Here is a 26,373-nt window from a genome sequence, read left to right on the forward strand (position 1 = left end):
CCCCACCCCCTCCCCAAAAAAAATTATCTCAGCTGGTGGGAAAACGCTTCTTTCCACTTTGGCAGCAGGCATGCACTGAAAACTGTGCATGCACAGGTGCTGGTGTTGTGGAGAGTAGCATTTTCGTTACCATCAGGGGGAGCTTGGGATTCCCACCAGTTACCACTAAACATGTGCTACTGTTGGGTGGGCCTGAGCCATAAATGGGTGGGCCCTGGCCCACCCAAGCCCACCTGCTTTGAAAAATTACTCCATGGAATTTGTTTATACCTACTCTTAACCATGCACATATTTTCCAGATCCATTTATACACACATGACTGAACTTTCAAAAGTACACGCATACATAAAAATGCCTCTCTAACTCTGCCCCCAGTAATGTTTCCACCCATCCTGGGTAAAGTTACCAAATGCACAGGCTATATATGCTACTACTACTACTTATCATTTCTAAAGCGCTACTAGACGTACGCAGCGCTGTACACTTGAACATGAAGAGACAGTCTCTGCTCGACAGAGCTCGCAATCTAATTAGGACAGACAAACAGGACAAATAAGAGATAAGGGAATATTAAAGTGAGGATGATAAAATAAGGGTTATGAACAAGTGAATAAGGGTTAGGCAACTGAGCCATGAATTTTCACACTTGAGTCAGATACTGAGAAACTGCAAGATGCAGGAGTTAACCAACCAGGACAGGCTCACCTGGAGTCATCCTCCTTCTTTCCCATCCAGAAATAAACCCCCTATTATCTCATGCTTATCCTAGTTTATCGTGCTTAGCTGTGAGGGGAAAGCATGATGGATAATGGCCTCACCCCCCCTTTATCTCTCAGCATGTAAGAAGGGAAAAACACAGCAGAAACAGATGGTCCTATTGTAGAGAGATCTGGGCTCCTCTGCTGCAGATAAAGGGCTAAGAGGGAGGAGAGAGGGAGGATGGGGGAGGTGTCAATAGATGGACGATTAATAGACTGTGCAGGAATGTCCTCAACCACACTTTTAATGAGCTTAGATAAATATTTAATGAAGCAGACTTGGTGGGATAATGCCTCCTCTTGACCCCTTGCACCCCTGTTAGAGAAGGGAGTCTCCATGGAATGAGCAGGCCCCTGTAAAAATACCTCCCAGACAGGCGAGGGACAGAGACAGAAAAGAAGCAGTTGGTTGGAACAACTGGGTAAAAGAAGGTTCACCGACCATTATAGAATTAATGCCCTTTGTTTAAAGAAGATAGGGGGTCTACTTTTGGCAAGTTTGGGCATAGAATGTACAGGCTGTGCAAACAGAGTGTCTAACTAGTTAACAGGGCAGGCAGGAGTTTCTCATCTACTCTCAAAATAAGCAAGGAGAATGGAGGACCCATAGGCCCAAGATGGCCTTCTTTCTGCTAAAAATAAGAGCCATGATTTCCCAGCCTAGATGGGAGCTTTTGTCAGTAGCTCCTTTCTTAAACAATAACTATGCCTCATGTTAGTATCATAGGACAAGATCTAAGATTAACTTATTTTGAAGCTGGATATATCTTGAGAAAGTTATATCAAAGTGAGAGTCAGAAGCATGGGGGCATTCTCTAGACAGATTAAAAGATGAGGAATACTTTGAGGGGCATAATCGAACAGAAACGCCTATCTCCATGGGCGTTTATCTCCGAGAACGGGTCCGTGAAGGGGCGGACCGAATCGTATTTTCGAAAAAACATGGACGTTTATCTTTTTTTGAGCTGGGCGTTTTTGTTTTTCAGCGATAATGGAAACCGAAAACGCCCAGCTCAAAAACGAATAACTCCAAGACATTTATTCGTGGGAGGGGCCAGGATTCGTACTGCACCGGTCCACCTCACATGCCAGGACACCAACCGGGCACCCTAGGGGGCACTTTTACAAAAACAAAAAAGGAAAAACAGCTCCCAGGTGCATAGCACCCTTCCCTTGGGTGTTGAGCCCCCAAAATCCCCCTCAAAACCCACTGCCCACAAGTCTACACCATTACTATAGCCCTAAGGGGTGAAGGGGGGCACCTACACGTGGGTACAGTGGGTTTGGGGGGGCGGTTTGGAGGGCTCCCATTTACCAGCACAAGTGTAACAGGTGGGGGGGGGGGGGGGATGAGCCTGGGTCCACCTGCCTGAAGTCCACTGCTCCAGTGACCTGCATACTGCTGCCAGGGAGGTGGGTATGACATTTGAGGGTGAAAATAAAAAGTTGTGAAACGGCATATTTTGTGGTGGGAGGGGGTTCGTGACCACTGGGGGAGTCAGGGGAGGTCATCCCCGATTCCCTCCAGTGGTCATCTGGTCATTTAGGGCACTTTTTGGGGCCTTATTCGTGGAAAAACAGGGTCCATGAAAAGTGCCCTAAATTCTCGCTAAAAACGCATATTTTTTTTCCATTATCGGCGAAAGGCGCCCATCTCTGATCGGCAGATAACCACACCCCAGTTCCACCTTCACCACGCCTTCGACACGCCCCCATCAACGTTGTCCGCATCCGCGACGGAGTGCAGTTGAAAACGTCCAAATTCGGCTTTTGATTATACCGCTTTATTCGTTTTTGGGAGATAAACGTCTATCTCCCGATTTGGGTCACAATATAGGCGTTTTTCTCTTTCGATTATAAGCAGGTTTGTGTTTGCTAATCAGGGTGCCGATGCTCAAAGGTCCGGCACTAAGGCCAGCAGTGCAAACCCCATAACACGTGAACAGCACAGAAACTTAGCTCTCCAATGCTCAAAGCAAATGGCATTCAAATTTTATGTGTACTACTAACTCAAAAGCAAGGGAAAGAATGTGCCTGGCACATGCACAGAAAAGTTTCAAGGTAAGCGCAGCTCTTGTGTACATGCGCAGGCAAAACCAGAAATGCAAACTCACATCGGCACCATTCTTCTGCCCTTTAAATAAACGTTTTAAAAACTGTTTGGACTTGCATTTTTGAAAGGCTCACATTTAAATGCAGAAATACAGGTGCCATTGTGCGCTTTTACTTCTGCTTTTTCTCAAACGCGCACACATTTCTTTCTCACTATCGGCTCTTAGAGGCTGTACAGGCTTCCTTCTGCTTCCAAAACAACACTAAACACTATTTGTTCATACCGGAATAGGCTAACGCCGTTTACAGTACTATGTAAGCCACACTGAGTCTGCAAAAAGGTGGGAAAATGTGGGATACAAATGTAAAAAAAAAATAATAATAAAAGCAGCATCAAAAAGGTGGGCTTTTAGCTTAGATTTGAAGACGGCCAGAGTTGGAGCTTGATGTACCTGCTCAGGAAGTCTATTCCAGGCATATGGTGCAGCAAGATAAAAGGAACAGAGTCTGGAGTTAGCAGTGGAGGTGAAGGGTGCAAATAAGAGAGATTTATCCAGTGAACGGAGTTCCCGGCGAGGAATGTAGGGAGAGATGAGAGTGGAGAGGTACTGAGGAGCTGCAGAGTGAATGCACTTATAAGTCAATACGAGGAGTCTGAACTGTATGTGGAAACGGATAGGAAGCCAGTGAAGTGACTTGAGGAGAGGGCTAATATGAGCATAGTGACATTGGCGGAATATTAGTCGTGCAGCAGAATTTTGAACAGATTGAAGAGGAGAGAGATGGCTAAGTGGGAGACCTGTGAGAAGCAAGTTGCAATAGTCTAAGCAAGAGGTGATAAGAGTGTGGATGAGGCTTCTGGTAGTGTGCTCAGAAAAGGAAAGGGCGAATTTTGGTGATATTATAGAGAAAGAAAAGACAGGTTTTAGCAGTCTGCTAAATATGTGCAGAGAAGAAGAGGGAGGAGTAGAAGATGACCCCAAGGTTACGAGCTGATTAGACAGGAAGGATGAGAGTGTTATCCATAGAAACAGAGAATGGGGGAAGAGGAGAGGTTGGTTTAGGTGGAAAGATAAGAAGCTCAGTCTTGGTCATGCTTAGTTTCAGATGGAGCTGAGACAACCAGACAGCAATAGGCTGATACTTTGGCCTGGATTTCGGCTGAGATTTCTGGTGTGGAGAGGCAGATCTGGGAGTCATCAGCGTAAAGATGATACTGAAAACCATGGAATGAGATCAGAGTACCAAGGGAAGAAGTATAGATGGAGAAAAGAAGAGGTCCCAGGACAGATCCCTGAGGTACACCAACTGACAGTGGGATAGAAGTAGAGGAGGATCCACCAGAATATACTGTACACTAAAAGTATGCTGGGAGAGATAAGAAGAAAATCAGGAAAGAAAAGAGCCCTGAAATACAAGTGAGGACAGCGTATCAAGGAGTAGGCTGTGATCAACAGTGTCAAAAGCAGCAGAGAGATCGAGAAGGATGAGGATAGAATGGAGATCTTTGGATGGGAATAGGATCAGAGGAACAGGTAGTTAGTTTTGAGGAGGAAAGAAGATGTGTAGTTTCCTCTTCAGTGATTTCAGAAAATCACTGCATAACTTTACACACATACCCTTGGATTCTATATATGGTTCCCAAATTTGGGCATGAATCTGAGATGCGTACGCAACTTAATTGACCAACGAGCTGTTGACCATCAATAATTGGATGCTGACAACCAATTATTGATGTAAATTAGTACCAATAAGGATTTGTGCCCTATTCTATAATGCTATGTACGTAAATCCCATAGCACGCAACCCATAAGAGGGGCATGAGCAGGTTATGTGCATTCCAAAAAGTTGTGCGCTGTGTTATAGAACTTGAGCACTGGGATTTGCACCAGGTTTCAGCAGGCTAAGTCTGAAAAGTGCTATTCTATAAATCATGTATGCCCTTTATAGAATGGTGCTTAGCGCTGATCTTTTCCAGCGCCTATTTTTAAGCGCAATTTATAGAAAGAAAAAGGGGATGGGATTTGATATATTGCCTTTCTCAGGTTACAATCAAAGACAAGGCACTGCACTAACCATTAGGTTATTCTTCCACTCCAGAAACAGAGAAAAATGTAAGCAGATAAAGGCCATATGGCCTATCCAGTCTGCCCTATCATTCCTTTAGAAATCATATGTACTAGTTCCAAGCTTTTTTGAATTTAGATACTGTTTTCATCTCTGCCACTTCCACCAGGAGGCCGTTCCATATATTCACCACCCTTTCCATAAAGAAGTATTTCCTTAGGTTATTTCTTAAGTTTCAAGTTTATTATAAGTCTTCTACCCCGTCCATCACCAAATACATCTGGGTGGCTAACATACTAAAAAATAGAGAGATAAGAAGGGAGCAAACATAAGAATAGACACAAAAGGGATAAGGGCAGAACTACAATATCGATAGGACAGCGGGGGAGGTACAAAGGTAGGGTGCACTGCATTTCAGACTCGCAATTAAAATGAGGAGTTGGCGTATAAAAAGCTGTTCTAAACGTAAGCATCATGAAAAAGGAATGTTTTTAATTCTGTTTTAAATGACTGGAGATTCACTTGATCTCTCAGTGATTGCGGAAGCAGATTCCAATGTTTTGGAACTTGAACTGAAAAAATAGAACATGTATGTTCATGAAAACTTTAACAGAAAGATGGGATAATGAAGAGAGATCATGTTGCTGATCGCAGTGTATGTGTTGGAACATACGGAGTCAGATTACAAGAGAGATATTGAGGTTCGACTGACATTTTGATTTTATGAAACAAAAGCATAGTTTTGTATATGATTCTGTGTCTGATGGAAAGCCAATGCACGTCCACAAGAAGTGGGTAACGTGATCAAATTTCCTTGAACCAGTAATCAATTTCATAGCAGTGTTCTGCACAAGCTGGAGATGATGGACAGCTTTGCAATTGAGACCATTGTATAGGGTGTTACAGTAATCAAGTTGAGATATGATAAAGGAGTGGATCAGGATATTTAATGCATGAGGATGAATCAAAGATTGGATTGATCTTATTTGTCTCAGATGAAAGAAACATCTATGGATTACAGCATGAATCTGTGGTTCAAAGGATAATGTCTAATCCTAGGTCACCCCCAATATCCTCACAGTTGAATGCTGGGGAACCGCTACTGATAGAAGGACTAAAGGCTGTGGCAAAATGGAATGTGGGGAATTCAAATGTGTTTGGACTTCTCAGGGTTGAGAATAAGCCTACTGCTATTAAGCCATACAGCAAGTTGGGTCAGCTTAACATTGATGTCAGAAATCCAATTAGGAGAAAGAGAACCTAGTGGGTGCAGGAGTTGAATATCATCAGCGTAGACGAAAGCCATGAAACCTAAAGATTGGACAAAAGATTGGGCCAGGGGTCAGGAAGGGTACCATGAAGATACTGAATAACATTGGGGATAGGATGAAGCCCTGCGGTACTCCTGATTGTATATCAAAAGGTAGAGAGGTTTCATTCTGGAACCGGACTATATAAGATCTGTTAGAAAGGTATGACTGGAACCAGGCAAAAGCAGTATCGCAAACACCTACGTGGTGCAGTCTGTTTAAAAGGATGTTGTGATCTAATGAAAATGGTAATTCAAAAGAGCAGTTTCTATACTGTGGTGTGCATGGAAACCTGTTTGATGTGGATGAAAGGCATTAGTTTTATTTAGGAAATCTTGCAACTGTTCAAAAATAATTTTTTCAGTAAATTTTATAGGAAACAGGAGACTGGCAATTGGTCAATAATTATTGTTATCTGTTGACTTGGTGATATCTTTTAATTTTGGTGTAATGGTTGCAAGTTTCCAATCCTCAGGAAATTCCTGAAGACAAAGTTGTAGAGATCATATGGTGTAGATATGGGCTAAAATTATCGAAAAACGTTTTTAGGAAACGAGAAAGGAGAGGGTCTGTAGGAATTGTAGTGAGATTCATTCCCGAGAGTATGGTGTTTAACTGTGTGATATTTGGAGAATGAAGTATAGAGACCTTACTTATGGGTAGCAAAGAATGAACAGTGGCTGGTGGTCTCACAACATTTGTTGTTAGAGGCAAAGTGGCTTTTAGGGAGGAGAGCTTGCTAAGAAAGTGATCTGCCAAGTCCTAAGTTTTAGGAAGCTGAGCAACTGACAATGTAGCTAAATAAGGGGTGGTTTGATACAGTATAGCTGAGTTTTCTGTGTAGAATGCCTTCTTGGTGGTTTGTAAGATCGTTCTGTATCTTTGTAATTTGATAGGGTAGTTGGGGATGGTAAGTATCTCCAATGTCTTTCCACCTGCCTTAGTTGACGTCTCATGAGACGTCAGATTCGTGTGAACCATGGTTTGTTGTATCGTGTGGCGTTATTTTGTACTGTGTTTTAATCAGGGCTAGGAAATCTAAGGATGGAAGAAGTGAAGTATTTCAAACTTTGACCTGTGCTGCATGCGTTAGTAGGTCTTGAGTAGTAAGCTAAGATCCCTTGAGCTGCGGGCTTCCGTGTAAGGGAATGTGTAGGCAGATTGAAAGGGAAGAGTAAAAGTAAATAAATAATGGTCAGCCCATGGCAAAGGTTGTATTGGTGAAGAGACATTTGAAAGAACGAGGTCAAGTGTGTGACCTGCAACATGTGTCAGTTGTTGGATATGTTGTCTTAGATCTAAATCTGAGTATAAGGTCAAAAGGTCTTGTGTGTGTGTGTGGGGGGGGGGGGGGGGGGGGCAGAAGCTGAATCTGGGTGAAAATTAAAATCACCAAGTATTATAGGGTTGTGAGAAGCTATATAATGGTCTGTTAATAGGGGTTGGAGAAGCGTAAATGAACAAGCTGATGGGGTGGGGGATCATAAAGTACAAGAAAATCCATAGTAAAGTCAGAGGTGAGTTTAAATTTCAGAGCATCGATCGGTGGAAGAGAGCAAATCTGAACACCAACAGAAAAAGGAGATAGACCACTCAGGCAGGCCTCACGGCCAATCTGGAACCCACTCGTACAGAGTCCAAGCATACGGGCCTCACGGCCGAACTGGAACCAAATCATACCAGAGGGAAGGGAAAAGAAACAGAACAGAATCTCTTGAGCAAGTACTACTCAAGCAGTGCATATATACTGCACTAAACAGAGCCACAAACAAGGGGTCAAAAGACCCTACACACAGGCACAAATAAACTGAAGGGGAAGAAACAACCCCACAAGACTCACATGGTAGGAACCATGAGTAAAAGATAAGAAAACCACATAGGAAGGCAGCACCGGACTGGGCTTAGAACCCCAGTTATCAATGAATAGTCCTAACCAAATCAAACAGACATCACACAGAGAGGTAGCTCAGAGCTGAGCTAGTAGTCACAGCAAACAGAACAACCACCCACTTAAACAGAATCAAACAGAGAGGATGCACAGGACTGTGCTAGTAGACACAGCTATACAGAAGAAGCAATCCACTCAAACACAACCAGAAACCTCAGAGAGAGAGAACTCAAACAGAAAGCACACAGGGAACTCTCAAGACAAGGCCACACAAAGGAATACTCATAGCTATGCCATACAGAACTCAAGGATAAGGGAAGCCACTCATAGGAATACACAAGGCTGGCCACACAGCACTCAAGGGTAAAGGGGAGCCAACTATAGGAATACACTCTAGGTTGCACCATACAGCACTCAGGGAAAACGGAAGCCACTCAAAGGAATACACAAGGCAGCACTCAAGGGTAAAGGGGAGCCAAATATAGGAATACACTCTAGGCTGTACCATACAGCACTCAGGGAAAAGGGAAGCCACTCAAAGGAATACACAAGGCTGGCCACGCAGCACTCAAGGGTAAAGGGGAGCCAACTATAAGAATACACTCTAGGCTGTACCATACAGCACTCAGGGAAAAGGATAAGGGGAATCCACTCATAAGAATACACAAGGCTGGCCACGCAGCACTCAAGGGTAAAGGGGAGCCAACTATAGGAATACACTCTAGGCTGTACCATACAGCACTCAGGGAAAAGGGAAGCCACTCAAAGGAATACACAAGGCTGGCCACGCAGCACTCAAGGGTAAAGGGAAGCTGCTTATAGGAATACACAAGGCTGTGCCACATGGCCTTGTAGCGCTATAGAAATGCTAAATAGTAGTAGTAGTAGCCAACTATAAGAATACACTCTAGGCTGTACCATACAGCACTCAGGGAAAAGGGTAAGGGGAATCCACTTATAAGAATACACAAGGCTGACCACACAATACACAAGGGTAAAGGGAAGCTGCTTATAGGAATACACAAGGCTGTGCCACATGGCACTCAAGGATAAGGGAAGCCATTCATGAAGGAACACTCCAGCTGTACCATACAGCACTCAGGGAAAAGGGAAGTCACTCATGAAGGAACACTCTAGCTGTACTATACAGCACTCAGGGAAAAGGGAAGCCACTCACAGTAACACTCTAGCTGTACTATACAGCACTCATGGAAAAGGGAAGCCACTCACAGTAACACTCTAGCTGTACTATACAGCACTCATGGAAAAGGGAAGCCACTCACAGTAACACTCTAGCTGTACTATACAGCACTCATGGAAAAGGGAAGCCACTCACAGGAACACTCTAAGCTGTACCATACAGCACTCAAGGGAAAAGGGAAGCCACTCATAAGAATACACAAGGCTGGCAGTACAGGACTCAAAGGTAACGGGGAAGCCACTCATAAGAATACACAAGGCTGTAACACAGAGTCAAATAACAGACACTAGAGACAAAGGGAAAAGCAAGCAAACAGGGAAAGCTGCCTTTACATACACAAATCAGATAAGGGTCAATGCTCACAAGAATCAGAAGACAGACCCAGCACACCAAGAGTTAAAGCAGGCTAAAAGGAAGAGCTGCTTCTAAAATACATCAGAAAGAAGCAGGGCTTACACTGCAGTCAAAGGTTTAAAGGAAAACGGAAAAAGCAACAATGTTCTTACCAGAACTCAGCCAGGAAAGGAAGGGAAAAGCAGGCAGAGACAGAGTACACCCAGCTGCATGGGAGCAAGGTAATCAGGGAAGCAGCTAGGCTATGGAACTAAAGTAATCAAGAAAAGCAGCTAGGCTGGCAACAACCAGCTCTCTGAACAGTGAAAGGTAACAAGGCAAACCACACAAGGAAACAAAACATGTTTAAGCTAGAGAGCCTAGAAACAAGAAAGGAATCTATTCAGGTTCAAACCAGAACCACACACAGAACAAGAGTTTGCTTGAGGAGCAAAGTTAATAGACAAGTAATCCATACAGGTTTAAACCAGAACAACCCACACAAAAACAGAAGAGGGCTTTGCTTGAAAGCAAACCTAACAGGAAGGTAATCCATACAGTTTCAAACCAAAACCACTCACACAAGGTCAGGGCTGTGCCCAAAGATAAGGATTAACAAGAAGACCAGTTGCCTCACAACAGTACAACAAGAAAAAGGAAAATAGACCTGTTGCAAAGGCAACGTAGGGAAGCGTCCTGGATCCTTATAAAGGAGTAGGCTGCTGATGTCAACAAGTAGGAAATGAAGCAGAAGCAGGGAGACCAAAGCGAAGCTTGGCTAATAGGAAGAACAACAGGAAAAAAGCCAGACTGAAGAGGTCACAGAGCTAGATACAGAGAAACAGTAGGTCTGAACATAAGGGCACGGCCACAACCATAAGATACTGGTGACATCACTTCCGGTCGGCGGGCTCAGGGCACATAGGAATCGCCACCATGCAGCGATTCCGGGCAGCAACACAGAAAGAGTCAGAAAAACAGCTTGGTTGTACAGAACAGGTAAGCACAGTAATAGCAAGACTAGCAAAGCAAATAACACTGCTAGAAGGATGTAGCCTGCTGAGCGCTAATTCTAAAATGGTATCTGGGTGTCAAGATTCCATTATAAAATACCAGCATGTCAGCATCAATGAACCTATATTTAGGCTTTCCTACTTACACCATGTCATTATCAGGCATAAATGTAGGCACCTAAATTGAGCACTTTAGCGTTTAACATACAGTATCCTGTAAGTTATATGTGTAAATACAGGTCCTGCCCTCTTTGCATTTATGCCCTAAGTAAGTTGGGCATGTCATATATAGAATAATGCCGAGTGCTCACCTAGCACTTATACCATGTAAGTGCAAGGATTTTATATATTTAAACTCACAAATGATGCTGAACTTTAGGCTTCACATTGTAGAATGAGGGGTTGTTGACTACTGCTTTACCCACAGAAATGCTTTTGAAAATTCCCTTCTATAGGGTTATCTATAAATCTGAACAAGGTTGTCTTAGATGCAATGGTTTCCAGACTCATACCTGGCACAGGTACTCCATAAACATTAACTTCTTGGACAAATTCCACCAATCCCACAACATCTGCAACTTCGGTCGTAGCAACATTTTCGCCCTTCCATCTAAAAAATAAAACCCAAGAAGAGGTATTAAGAATGTGATACCTCTCAACTCACGACACAAAAGCTTCATTCTGACATATCTCAGCCAGGGCCAACCCAAGGTTATTTGACACCAGAGATAAATCCTCAGCCATGCACCCCTCCCCTCCCCTTCCCCCAGACAGCTCAAAGCCCTTCCCTGTGTGTCCACCATCTCCTCTTTCCTACCCCCATTCAAATGTCCAGTCTCCCTCTTCTCTGTCTTTCCAACTGTCCAATATCTACTGTTCCTTGCCCCAGAGGTGTCGAGCAACTCCCCTTCCCTTCCCTCCCCTCCCGTTACCCTTCCCATCTTGATCCTCTCCAGGACAGCATAATTTGGAAGGTGACACCGCTGCGGCCATCACTGTCTCTAAACAAGAATTAGCACAGCTAGTGCATGCTGTAGGCTTGCCATGTCCCATCCCTTCTGAACTTCCTGTTTCGGAGGGGGCGGAACACGACAAGCCTTGGAGTCAATTGCTGCACCAGTGCCACCTTCCAACTTGTGTCACCTTAGGTGGATGTCTAATCCACCTAATGGATGGGTTGGCTCTGATCTGAGCTCTTCCAAGAAACATTCTGTCATGTAATTTTGAACCTCAAATAACTTAGTACAGATTTATTCCATCAATTTCCAAACCACGTATCAACACACAAAACACGTGTCTATTTATTTCAGAAACACCTGTCAGGAATGTACGATATCCTGAAGAGCTGTGTTTCAGTATAAGTTGCCTTTCGCTTCTGAGGTATACTGGACAGGATCTATTACTCTGAAGTACTTACTAAAGAACTGACCAGATACTTGGCACATTCTTCATGAATAGGAGAATGAAATTCTGAGAGTCATTGCCTACCGTTACTAGATTCTCAATCTGCTAGTTTTCATTTTGTGAAGCTAAGCCAGACAGCAGGCCTCCAAGCAGCCCAAGAGTAAACCAGTAGCTTTATCATTAGGGGAAAATAGGGCAGGAAGTGGAACGAGAGGTTTCATTGCAATGTGCAAGTCTCTTCATGTTCAGCTTCTGATTTGATTTGTTTGTTTTTAATCAGGTCATAAAATGACTCCTCATTTTTCTAGGTAAATGTCTAGATTTATTTTGGTGGACAGAAGTAGATGAAGCTTTGCTCAGCATCTCCTCCTGTGCCAGTGGGAAACATGGACCAATAACAGGGCTGAAGGTGGATGATTTAGTACGTTAATTCCAACATTTAGGCAAGACCTCCAGCTATAGAGCTAGTTGGACACCTACATGCTAAAAGTACACACACGCTTTACCATATTCTATAAGGCACATATATAACTGAGTCCTGCCCATGTTCCACCCTTGTGTATGTCCATCTGCAAAGTATGTGCTATGCAAAATGTATGTGTTCATACAGAATGACATTTAGGTGGGAATTTTGAATGTACTCGCATATGTCTATACACTTGTTCATACACTTGCTGTACAAAGAACTTGCCTTTAGTTTAGCCATCCATTTATTTATTCCAACTGACTCTGTACCACACGTCTTGTCCCCATCTATATATCTGCACTTGGCCCCTTGGCTATATGGTAAGCAGTTCTGTAGAAAAGCATTAGTAAGATAGCTATGTTATTTGAATGTTCTAATGTGTGATTATTAGATGTTGTATTAGTATTATGATGACATTGTATTATATCTCTATTATTTGAATTTCAGTGTTGTTAAATGTGTTTTAATTCCTAATTTGCTATCCCAGTGATATATTCGACAAGATATTATTCTGAATATTGGTTACCAATATCACCAAAGGAATCTCTCTGGTTTTGCTCCTAGCTATTTGAATCACAACAATCCGAACATTGTGCCTTCTACTAAACATCATACTAAAAAAAAGCTCCAAAACCTTCTGTAATAATGATAGAGATATTGAGGTTTGCCTGACATTTTGATTTTATGAAATAAAAGCATAGTTTAGTATGTGATTCTGTGCCTGATGGGAAGCCAATGCGCTTCCAGAAGAAGTGGGTAACATGATCAAATTTCCTTGAACCAGTAATCAATTTCATAGCAGTGTTCTGCACAAGCTGGAGACGATGGACAGCTTTGCAATTGAGACCATTGTATAGGGTGTTACAGTAATCAAGTTGAGATATGATAAAGGAGTGGATCAGGATATTTAATGCATGAAGGTGAATCAAAGATTGGATTGATCTTATTTGTCTCAGACGAAAGAAACATCAGCATGAATCTGTGGTTCAAAGGATAATGTCTCATCCTAGGTCACCCCCAATATCTTCACAGTTGAATGCTGGGGAACCGCTACTGATAGAAGGACTAAAGGCTATGGGAAAATGGAATGTGGGGAATTCGAATGTGTTTGGACTTCTCAGGGTTGAGAATAAGCCTACTGCTATTAAGCCATACAGCAAGTTTGGTCAGCTTAACATTGATGTCAGAAATCCAATTAGTAGAAAGAGAACCTAGTGGGTGCAGGAGTTGAATAACATCAGCTTAGATGAAAGCCATGAAACCTAAAGATTGGACAAAAGATTGGGCCAGGGGTCAGGAAGGGTGCCATGAAGATACTGAATAACATTGGGGATAGGATGGAGCCCTGCGGGACTCCTGATTGTATATCAAAAGTTAGAGAGGTTTCATTCTGGAACCGGACTACATAAGATCTGTTAGAAAGGTATGACTGGAACCAGGCAAAAGCAGTATCACAAACATCTAAGTGGTGCAGTCTGTTTAAAAGGATGTCATGATCTACCAAATCACAGGCCGCAGATAAATCAAGAGACAGCATAACAACTGGATTGTTAGAATCTAATTGATACTGAATAGAAGTGGTATTCCCTAAAAGAGCAGTTTCTGTACTGTGGTGTGCACGGAAACCTGTTTGATTAAAGTCCCACTATCAAGCAAATTTACTTGTTCTTATTTTTCCTCTGTAACTAGGTTATGTCAATGCTCGATCGGTTGTTAACAAAGCTGTAATTATTAAAGATTGATGCAAATTAAAAGATGATCCTATTATTCTCGATGTATGCCCACCCAGTTATTCCGTTCTTCATTTCCCTAGAGCTAAAAAAGGGGGAGGTGGTTTATAGTTATCATCTATAAATCTTTATTTGGGGTAAAAACGATCTCTGAATTTCAATCTTCTAATCTGGAAATTGCTACTTGTTCTCTATCTTGCAATTCTTTATTTAAACCTATCTGCCTTCTAATGTTATATCATCCTCCTAACTGTTGGAACTTAGTTGAGGCTGATCTTACCAAATTCATCTCCAATGCATATATTAATAATGATAATATCATAATGGTTGGAGATGTTAATTTATATCTTGACAACATTACCAACCAATACACCAAGAATTTCCTAGAATTCCTTAATGTTTGGCAATTCTCGCTTTTCAACGGAATGTCCTCTCATGTTAAAGGCCATCAATTAGATGTATTAGCCAGTGGCGTAGGAAGGGGGGGGGGGGTGGGGCGGTCCGCCCCGGGTGCACGCCGCTGGGGGGTGTCGGCGCCTCGCTGGTTCCTTGCTCTCTCTGCCCCGGAACAGGTTACTTCCTGTTCCGGGGCAGAGAGAGCAAGGAACCAGTGAGGCGCCGACACCCCCTCCAGCGGCGTGCACTCGGCGGATAGGCCCTCCCACCCGCCCCTCACCGCCTTCCAGATATGTTCTCGCGGGCGGGCGGGGGGGGGGGGGTGTTGCGCTACAGAGGGGGGAGGGTGCGTCGCGCTGCACCCGGGGGGGGGGGGGGGGTGCGCAGCGGCGACCCGCCCCGGGTGTTAGCTGCCCTCGCAAAGCCACTGGTATTAGCAACTAAATTTACAGACTCAACTACTTTTTTCATCTCAGATTTTCATTGAACCCCAATACCTTGGTCAGATCACAGTAGCCTCTTTTTTAAATTGCACTGGAAGAAAATTAATTGTCATTCCAAATCCTGAAATTTGTTATATTTCTTTAAAACTAGAAGTAAAATTGACCTTTTAAAATTCTGGTCCAATGAGTCATTCAGTGCATTACTTACCTCAAACCATTCCCTGTGACTGTCAAATATCATCTGAAAAGATCATCTCCTTGGTTAATAAGTAAAAAAGTACTGCCATACTGGGACAGACCAAAGGTCCATCAAGCCCAGCATCCTGTTTCCAACAGTGGCCAGTCCAGGTCACAAATACCTGGCAAGATCCCCCCAAAAAGTACAAAACATTTTATGCTGCTTATCCCAGAAATAGTAGATTTTCCCCAAGTTCAATTTAATAATGGTCTAGTCCAATGATGATCTTTTACAAATGAAATGTAAATGCAGGAGACAGGAGAGAATTTGGGCTAAGGACAAATCCATTGAGCAATGGATCACTTGAAATGATCTCCAAAGTGAAAACCTCCTTTTATTCCAAATTCATTGGTGATACAGTAGTCAACCTGAGGAAACTTTACTCATTAGTTTATAGTTTATTGAACACTCAACTAATAACCAATTCAACTGATCACACACCTACTGCCGACCACTTGACTACTTTTTTAAACAGAAAATATCTAAAATCAGACTACAACTTAACAATACCCCTTCATCTATAGACCATTTCCTCTACTTACATGATCCTTTACTGCCTCATTCTCAAGCAGATAGAATCTGGTCTGTTTTTTATCCAATCACTACTGATCAGGTCAATCATGCTTTATGCAAATACACAAATTCACATTGTCTGCTTGATATGTGACCTACGTATCTCAAGTCATCTCCTGATTTATTCTTACATCATTTGCAATCGAATCTTATTTTGATGTTGTCTCAAGGTTTCTTTCCCTCTGACAATGGCAATATCATTTTGACTCCTATACCTTAAAATACTCAAACTAGCCTAAGTTTAGATTCCAACTATAGACCAGTAGCCTCAATTCCTCTTCTTGTTAAAGTAATGGAAGGACATGTCATGCACCAACTTACGGAGTATCTCCAGCTTCATGCCATTTTGCATAGTTCACAATCTGGTTTTAGGCTCTCTTACAGTACAGAAACTGTGCTTATTATCCTCTTAGCTAACGTTAGGAAAGAATTAAGTTTTAGCAACAAAATATTGATATTTCAATTTGATCTATCTAGTGCCTTTGATACTGTTGATCATAATATTCTTTTAAATATTGTTGACTATTACGGAATCTGTGGAGTTGTCCCAGTGGTGTGCTGGTAAATGTTTAACAACAGGCTCTCTCCCCAGTCCACCTCTGTGCCCCCCCCCCAAATTGCAGAGCTGGCTATAGCCAGGGAGAGAGCCTGGGGGGGGGGGGGGGGGGGGGGCAATGCATTACTCCAGGAAAAAAAATTAAATGATCCCAGGTTCCAATCTAATTCATGTTTAATGTGAGATAAAATGCCATAAATAAGTAAATATAAACTTTTAATGTTGAGCACCTGATTCTCAAAGTGGACATATTCCAAACACTATAATGAAAATAAAATGATTTTTTTCCACCTTTGTTGTCTGGTGACTTGCTGGCCCAGTATCCGATTCTGCTGCTATCTGTCCTCTTAACTCTGTTTCCAGGGCTTCCTTTCCATTTATTTCTTTACTTTCGCCTTTCTTCTTCATTTCTTGTCCTACATCCGTAAGTAAAAGCTGGGTCCTCCGCAGACTTGACTGTCCAGTGGATCCAGCTTCTGCCTATTTTCTTCATCCATATGTTTTTCTCCTCTCTTCCTTTTCCCTCACTCCCCTCCATCCATGCCCAGCATTTCTTCTCTCTCCCTCCCTCTTCTCCACCCATGTCCAGCATCCCTCCTCTCCCCCCTGCCCTCCCCTCCGTCCACCCATGCCCAGCAACTCTCCTCTCTCCTCTGCCCTCCCCTCCATCCACCCATGTCCAGCAACTCTCCCCTGCCCTCCCTCCATCCATCCATATCAGCAATTCTCTTCTCTCCCCTGCTCCCCTCTATCCATCGATTCTCTTCTCTCCCCTGCCCCCCTCCAGCCACTGATACCCATCGATTCTCTTCTCTCCCCTGCCCCCCCATCCAGCCACCCATACCCATCGATTCTCATCGCTCCCCGCCCCCCCCTCCAGCCAACCATGCCCAGCGATTTTTATTTATTTATTTATTTGCATTTGTATCCCACATTTTCCCACCTATTTGCGGGCTCAGTGTGGCTTACAATACATTGTAAAAGATGGAAGGGCAATTGGTTGCAGTACAATTATGGGTTACATTATATAAGACAGAGTAAATTCAGGATATTCTTAGGGGATAGAACAGTGGAATATAACAGGGGTGAGTTGAGAGGGGGGCAAAACATTATCGAAGGAACAGGGAGGTCTGACAATTTTATCTGTGGGTAGGGTTTAAGAGTGGTGAGAGCGCGGGAGTAGAGGTTCAGAGAGTGTATTGGTGCGTGTCTATGAGATTGTATGGGCTTTATGTGTTTTGATCCTTGCCGTAGATTTTCTCGAAGAGATAAGTCTTTAGTAGTTTGCGGAAGTCGGTCAGTTCGTAGGTCATTTTCAGGCTGCGTGGTAGTGTATTCCAGAATTGTGTGCTCATGTATGTGAAAATCGATCCGTGCAGTGCTTTGTATTTTATGCCTTTGCACTTAGGGAAATGGAGATTGAGGAAGGTTCGGGACGATCTTTTAGCGTTTCTGGGTGGCAGGTCAATTAGGTCGGGCATGTATGTAGGGGCTTCACCGTGAATGATTTTGTGGACTAAGGTGCATACTTTAAAAGTGATGCGGTCCTTGAGTGGTAGCCAGTGTAGTTTCTCCCGTAAGGATTTTGCATTTTCGTATTTTGGTTTTCCGAAGATGAGTCTGGCTGCTGTATTCTGGGCTGTTTGAAGTTTCTTCAGTATTTGTTCCTTGCATCCTGCATATAATGAGTTGCAATAGTCCAGGTGACTGAGTACGAGTGATTGCACTAGACTGCGGAAGACAGATCTTGGAAAGAATGGTCTAATTCTTTTCAGTTTCCACATGGAGTAGAACATTTTTTTTGTTGTGTTGTTCGCATGAGTCTCGAGAGTTAGGTGGCGGTCGATAGTGACTCCAAGGATTTTCAAGGTTTCTGAGATTGGCAGATTTAGTTTAGGTGTGTTGATGGCGGTAAATTTATTCATGTTGTATTGGGAGGTAAGTATGAGGCATTTAGTTTTTCTGTATTCAGTTTCAGTCGGAATGCATCTGCCCAGGTATTCATGATGTGTAGACTTTGGCTGATTTCGTTAGAGATTTCATTGATTTGATTTGCTTACTTTATTTATTTTTTGTCTATTAGATTGTAAGCTCTTTGAGCAGGGACTGTCTTTCTTCTATGTTTGTGCAGCGCTGCGTATGCCTTGTAGCGCTATAGAAATGCTTAATAGTAGTAGTAGTAGTAGTAGTGATGTCTTTTTTGAATGGTATATATATCGTTACATCATCGGCATATATATGTGGATTAAGGTTATGGTTAGATAAAAGTTTTGCCAGGGGGGTCATCATTAGATTGAAAATAGTTGGTGAGAGGGGGGATCCTTGCGGTACTCCACAATCAGGTGTCCATGCAGCTGACGTAGTTGAGTTTGATGTGACTTGATATGAACGTGAGGTTAAGAACCCCTTGAACCAGTTTAGAACATTACCTCCGATGCCAAAGTATTCGAGAATGTGTAATAGGATTTCGTGGTCTACCATATCAAAGGCACTTGATGTGTCAAATTGTAGTAGGAGTATATTGGTGCCGGTTGCAATCATTTGTTTGAATTTGGTCATTAGGGTAATTAACACTGTTTCTGTGCTATGATTTGACCGGAATCCTGATTGGGAGTCGTGTAGTATGGAGAACTTGTTGAGGTAGTTTGTGAGTTGTTTGGTAACCATCCCTTCGGTTATTTTAGTTATTAGTGGTATAGATGCTACTGGTCTGTAGTTTGTTATTTCGCTTGTGTTTTTCTTTTTGTCTTTGGGTATTGGGGTGAGTAGAATGTTTCCTTTTTCTTTTGGGAAAAGTCCGTTTTGTAGCATGAAATTCATGTGGTTAGTTAGGTCTATTATGAATTGTTGAGGGGCTGATTTCATGAGGTTGTTTGGGCAGATATCTAGTTTGCATTGGGATTTGGCAAATCTCTTGAGCGTTTTAGAGAGATTCTCTTCTCTCCCCTGCCCCTCCCAAGCAGCACCTCTCTACTCTCTCCCCTCGCACTTTCTTGCCTCTCGCTCTTGCCCGTCTTCTCCGTTTAATTTTTTTTAAGCAGTGTTAACACGTCAGCAGGAACAGGCTGCTTCAGCGAATCCCAGGGGCCTTCCTTCAGCGTGTTCCGCCCCTGAGGGCTGAAGAAAGGCCCCTGGGATTGGCTGAAGCAGCCTGTTCCTGCTGACGTGTTAAATTTTTTTTTAAGCAGTGTTAAGCGCGGGTTCGCGCGAAGCTAAAGAAGAGAGGTTGAGGGGGAGGAGGAGAAACAAGAGAAGAAGTGCCGCATGTGTCGGTGTGAGAAGATGCCCAAAGCCACAGGGGACGACGTCGACATTGCCAGATGGGGACCAGAGCCCAAATTTTGGGAGCCAGTTGTTAAAGTAGCTACTTTAACAACCAGCTCCAGCACACCACTGAGTTGTCCTGAAATGGTTTTCTGGCTTCTTAAGATTTAGGTTGCATGAAGTCAAACAATCAGGTGTACTTTCTTCCACTTGGTCTCCTGGCCGTGGGGTCCTTCAGGGTTCCCCTTCCCCCCCATCTTGTTTAACATTATGATGATACCTCTTGGTCATCTTTTACAAAAACATGGTCTTTCGACATACATATATGCTGATGATGTCACCATTTATATCCCACTAGTAAAAAAGCCCCGTTTCTGATGCAAATGAAACGGGGGCTAGCAATGTTTTGTTCTGTGTGCATGTGGGAGTGTGTGTGTCCCTGCCCTCTGGCCTCTCTCCCCTCCCCCCTCTGAGTCCTTCACTGTTACAGAGCCAGCGATTTGATTTCGTGCTCTGCTGTTTTCCTTCACTGACTGTGTTACAGAGAGGGCGGGGCAGACACTCATAGGGAAACCGGATATCTCGCCCCCTTCACACTTCCGGCTGGAGGCTTCATAGAACGTTGGTGTTGCTTTTTATATAGAGAGATTCTTTAACGAATTACTTGACATAACTCACATGATTAGTCTAGGGATAAAACTTAAGGAATCATGGACTTCAAAGTTGTTAAAGCATGGGAGAATTGTGAAAAATTACAAGAGGACCTTACGAGACGGGGCGTCTAAATGGCAAATGACGTTTAATGTGAACAAGTGCAAAGTGATGCATGTGGGAAAGAGGAACCCAGATTATAGCTACGTCATGCAGGGTTCCACGTTAGGAGTCACGGACCAAGAAAGGGATCTATGTGTCGTCGTTGATGATACATTGAAACCTTCTGCTCAGTGTGCTGCTGCGGCTAAGAAAGCAAATATAATGTTAGGTATTATTAGGGAAGGAATGGAAAACAAAAATGAGGATGTTATAATGCCATTGTATCACTCCATGGTGCGACCACACCTTGAATATTGTGTTCAAATCTGGTTGCTGCATCTCAAAAAAGATATACTGGAATTAGAAAAGGTGCAGAGAAGGGCGACGAAAATGATAAAGGGGATAGGACAACTTCCCTATGAGGAAAGGCTAAAGCGGCTAGGGCTCTTCAGCTTGGAGAAAAGGTGGTTGAGGGGAGATATGATAGAGGTCTATAAAATGGAGTTGAACGGGTAGATGTGAAGTGTGTTTTTACGCTTTCCAAAAACACTAGAACTAGGGGGCATGCGATGAAGCTGCAATGTAGTAAATTTAAAATGAATCGGAGAAAAAATTTCTTCACTCAACATGTAATTAAACTCTGGAATTCGTTGCCAGAGAATGTGGTAAAGGCAGTTAGCTTGGTGGAGTTTAAAAAAGGTTTGGACGGGTTCCTAAAGGAAAAGTCCATAGACTTATTAAATGGACGGGGAAAATTCACTATTTCTGGGATAAGCAGTATAAAATGTTTTGTACTTTTTTGGGATCTTGCTAGGTATTTGTGACCTGGATTGGCCACTGTTGGAAATAGGATGCTGGGCTCGATGGACCTTTGGTCTTTCCCAGTATGGCAATACTTATGTACTTATGACTTCTAATTTCAAACTAAAACTTAATACGGATAAAACTAAATTTCTAATTATAACTAACCCACACCATCCTATGAATCTTAGTAATTTTACTAGTAAGAACAAAGCCTATTCTCTTGAATCATCAATGAAAATCTTGGGAGTCACAATAGATTATTTCCTCACCCTTGAAAACTAAGTCTCTAAGTTGACCTTGAGTGTCTTTCACTCACTTTGGAAGCTAAAGAGATTGAGGCCATTTTTCTCTAAATCTATCTTTTGTGCTTTGGTTCAATCCCTTGTCCTCACCAAATTCAACTATTGCAATTCCATCTATGCTGGACTTAAAGGTGGTCTTCTCAAAAAATTTAAAACAGCTCAAAATACTGCAGCTCATCCTATATGTAGATCTCCTTGCTTTGCCAAAGCCACTCCTCTTTTATATGAGCTATATTGGTTATGGAGAAGGAATATTTTTCAAATTATACGTTTTCATTCACCTAATTCTGTTTGTTCAAGCCCCCTCGTAATGCTGTTTCATTATTCTTAAAAATATCTTGTCTTACATTTTCCTATCTGTAAGAATGTGATATATAAAACAATTCACTCTGCTAATTTCTCCTATGAAGGCACCAAAATTTGGAATTCTCTTCCTAAACAATCAAGTTTACAGATGATTACCTAACTTTTAGAAGTCTTCTAAAAACACATTTCTTCAGTCTGGCCTTTCTGAATACAAATAACTCTATTTGAATTTTACCCACACCCTTTTCTTAATCTCGTTTCCCATCTAGTCCTGCCTAATTATGCTGTCACCTATCTACCCTTAATTATTTGTTTGTTCTTGAGGTAGTATAAATTCCTGGTTACTTACTGCACATGTATTGATTTGCTTCTTGAACTTGTGTTATATTCTGTATATTATTATGTTTTATTCACTTTATTCTTTGTGTGTAAGCAATATTGAACTTGAGTCTATTTTGGGCTAATGTGGGGTATAAATGTCATGAATAAATAAATAAAACAAGCCTAAATTAGGTGCCGCCCAAGTGTATTCTACAATAATGCTCATAGATTTTAGAAACGCTCATGACCCACCCATTCTACTCCCATAACCACGCCCACTTTCAACTATACGACTTAAAGTTTATGTGCACCACATTACAGAATATGCTTAGCAAGTAGTGCATGTAAATTCTAATTAATGCTAATTAGTCTGATAATTGCTTAACATCTAATTATCAACGCTGATTAGCTTAACATTAAGTTAGGTGCATTGTTATGAAATACTCTGATTTCTGCACAATATATAGAATCCCAAGGAATAAGGGTGAGATACAGGTGGCCACAGAGTTAGAGACCTGCACGGGAACAGGGTTCACAGTAACCCCGTGGATCTCACGGGGATGGAAGCAGTTCTGTTGGGTTCCCTTGGAAACAGAAGCAGTTCCTGTGGGGTTTCAAACAAATCCTGCAGAGTTTCCATGGGGACAGAAACAATTCCTGCGGGGTTCCCTTGGAAGTGAACGTTACACTTGTGCCAGCCTCTCACCTACTGAGCGTCAAGTTCTTCGAGTGCTGCCTCCTCCTCCTCCTTGCTTTAACAGCACAGATGCGGAAAGTCTTCCATTAAGGAGGTGGTAGAGACACAGATGGTGACGGAATTCAAAAAGGCGTGGGATGAACACAGAAAATCTCTAATTAGAAAATGGGATTTCACTAATCCCATAAATGTACAAACTGTTTGCATAATAATCCTTTTAAGACTATTAAAGCCTCATTTGTCATTAGAGAAACCTCACTTCTCAGTGTTTCTTATACATAACAGTAAAGCCATAGAAAAAAGTGTTCTCCAGGCTTCACAAATGGCGAATTGTTCTAGCCACTCGTATTTCTACCAAAGTTCTTTATCTCTAGTATCATGCTTCTTCCTTGGGTAGTGTCTTCTTTTCAATAGCCTCAGCAGAACTTATTGGCCACCATCTATTTCATGTGTGGTGGACCAAAAATAGTAACCAGCACCAATTGTTTTCATGTCGTGGTGGACCAAAAATAGTAACCAGCACCAATTGTTTTCATGTCCGTCAAACCCTATGCTTGCAATGTTTTTCACCAGATGGCATCCTCAGGGGTTTAACTGTGATAAAATAGATACAATACCCAACTATAATAACAATACACCCTCATACTACATTTAAATATATTCTCAATGATCTTAACTCTCATACCTTTTATCTTTTAACTGGCTGCTTGCACAGGCCAGTGCTCTCTTGCAGTCCAAGGTGTGCAAACTGCTTTCGCCAGGGCTGATATGAGGGTGGGGAAAGAATGTTGGCAAGACAATTGACGGGTTCAGATGGAACTCCGACACCACCTTTGGCAGGAACTTAAGAGTGCGTGCATAGGACTACTATGTTGTGATGGAACTTGATATAAGGTGCATGCACTACCAAGGCCTGAAGCTCACAGACTATATGAGCTGAAGTAACAGCCACCAAGAAAACGACCTTCCAGGTCAAGTACTTTAGATTGCAGGAATTCAGTGGCTAAAAAGGAGCTTTCATCAGCTGGGTGAGAATGATGTTGAGATTCTATGACACTGGTTGAGGTTTGACAGGGGGCTTTGACATAAGCAAACCTCTCACGAAGTGAACAACTAAAGGCTGTCCAGAGATAGGCCTACCCACTACATGGCAATGATAAGCACTAATCGCACTGAGTTGGTCTTGAGACCAGACTCTGACAAGTGTAGAAGGTACATAAGTACATAAGCACTGCCACGTTCGAAAAAGACCAAAGGTCCATCAAGCCCAGCACTCTGTCTTCGACAGCATCTCAGCCCTGGGCTCATCCTCAACCTCCATAGGAAAGGGAATAGACGCAGCCATTTCCTTGACAAAGGAGGTAAAGGATGGACTCTCCAGTGGAGAAAGTCTCCTTTCTGGTGGAGGGGAAGGTTCAGAAGGTATCCCATAGGACTCATGAGAAGAAAAGTACCTGGGATCCTCCTCTTCCTCCTACGAACGTTCATCTTCAGTATCGGACAAGACATCTCTCAGAGCAGTCCGAAACTGAGCCTGCCTCGACGCCGAGGAATGACGCCCTTGATGGTGGTACCGAGAAGTCAATGCCCGTCTGGACTCCGGTGAAATGTCCTCCACCGACATCGAAGGGGAGTCGACCTGGGTAGCAGGCGGCACCGAGGTCGGGGACTTCACCACAGGTGAAGGGCCAGAGACCGCTGCAGCAGACGGTACGGAAGGTGCAAGCACCCCCGACACCGAAGCAGACTGGCGCAGCAACCCCTCCAGTAGCTCTGGAAGCAGGGCCCTGACGCGTTCGTTGAGAGCCGCCGTCCGTTAAGGCTGCGGGGTCAGTAAAGGAGCCGGTGGCAGAATCTGTCGAGGCTTGGGAGCAGGTACCGGGCTGCTAGACTGACACATCGGCACCTCCTGAATAGAGAGAGAGCGATCCTCTTGGCGCTGATGCTTCTTGGGTGCCAAACCCCTTGACGCCCCGGAGCTCTCGGCACCGTGTGTCGAAGGAGAACAATGACGGTGCTTCTTCGCCTTTGCTCGACGCCCGTCATTGAGACTCCTCGGTACCGATGGGGAAGATGTGGAATCCTCACGTCTCCTCGGGGCCAGGTCTGATGAAGGTCGGTCCTGGGGGGCCTGCATAACAGGAGGCCTCGAGACAGGTGGAGACCCACTTGATGCCTCACTGCTTCCAGCACGATTTGGTTGTTCCGCAGCCATTATCTTCGCTCCCGACATCGATGCATCCCTCGATGTCGACGCCGCCAACCTCGGTACCGATGTCGATGTCAAAGGACCGGACTGAGCCCCAAAATACTTCTCTCGTTGGGCCTCTCAAGATGCTTGGGTCCGTTTCTTCATGTGAAGACACAGTCTGCAAGCGGCTGGGCTGTGGTTGGGCTCAAGGCACTGGGTACATCAAGCGTGGGTATCGGTACTCGAGATAGTCTGGTTGCACCAAGTACAACGTTTGAAGCCGCTGGGTGTCTTCGATGACATGGAAGAAAAAACGGCTTCGGCAAAATCAAAAGACGCAATCGTGCCTGTTAAAAGAAAAAAGAGCACGAAAAGAAGGGAACAACCCGACCGCGAGGCCTAAGCCGGCCGCGTCGAAAAACAAAGGAAACTTAAAAAGGGGCAAAAAAGTAAAGAAAACTATGGGAGTTTTTTTTTTTAAAACTGTAAATCGTACTTACAAAAAAAGAAAGAAGTAAGGCAAAATGACAACGGAGAAAACTCTTTCCCAGGCCTGTGAGGAGTGGGGAAAAACTTGACCGCACCTCACCACGGAGAAAAAATAACTGAGCGGGAACGCTCACGCGATGGGCGGGAAGACAATCCGCATATGTGTGGCGCAAGCGGCACGCACGCCAGAAAACTGGCAAGATTTTTAAATATTTTGCTTGCAAAATTGCCGGTTCTCGAGTCGACGCGGACATCGACCCATGTGAGAACAAGCAGCCTACTTGTTCTCAGATAATTTTTTTTACGTACTATTAAATTCTTGTGGGACTGAGTTGGAACAGGTTATATTTTTGCAGGGATGGGTGGGGATGGATAAGATTCCAGTGGGGATGGGTAAGATTTCCATGCAACTTTCTATATAGAGTAGGAAAGGATCCTGGTGATTAGATCAGATGATTATAAGTTAGCAAACTACTGTGGCAAGGCAGTTTCCAAAGCTGGAGGGAAGCTATGGTGCATATGGAGAAGCATACCCAGTAGAAAAATAGGAAGTAATTATAGCATTATACAGAAACATCACTTGGCATACTATTTCTAGTTCTGGAGGCTGCACCTCCAGGAGGAGATACAGTGCAGATTGTTCAGAGAAGGGCTATCAAAATGATTCAGTGTCTGCACCAAAAGTCCTTTGTTATGAGCTGTTAGGTTTGAGAACCAGGAGAGATCACAGAACTGCACTCTAGCAACTTTCAAGTAGGAGGCCCATGCCTATGGAATTCCTTATCTATTGAATTACACAAGGCTGAACACAGTTTGAC

At 43.3% G+C, this 26,373-nt stretch overlaps 1 protein-coding gene across 1 annotated transcript in view; it reads right to left on the minus strand.

The window, feature by feature from the left end:
* Positions 1-26,373, minus strand: part of SLC27A2 (solute carrier family 27 member 2) — a 237,274-nt gene that overhangs the window by 22,188 nt on the left and 188,713 nt on the right. Inside the window, exon 9 of the mRNA XM_030189601.1 lies at positions 11,135-11,232. Coding sequence (XP_030045461.1) covers positions 11,135-11,232 — 98 coding nt within the window. The remainder of the gene's footprint in view (positions 1-11,134; positions 11,233-26,373) is intronic.

Source organism: Microcaecilia unicolor, chromosome 1 (genome assembly GCF_901765095.1).
Source record: "Microcaecilia unicolor chromosome 1, aMicUni1.1, whole genome shotgun sequence".
NCBI lineage: Eukaryota > Metazoa > Chordata > Amphibia > Gymnophiona > Siphonopidae > Microcaecilia > Microcaecilia unicolor.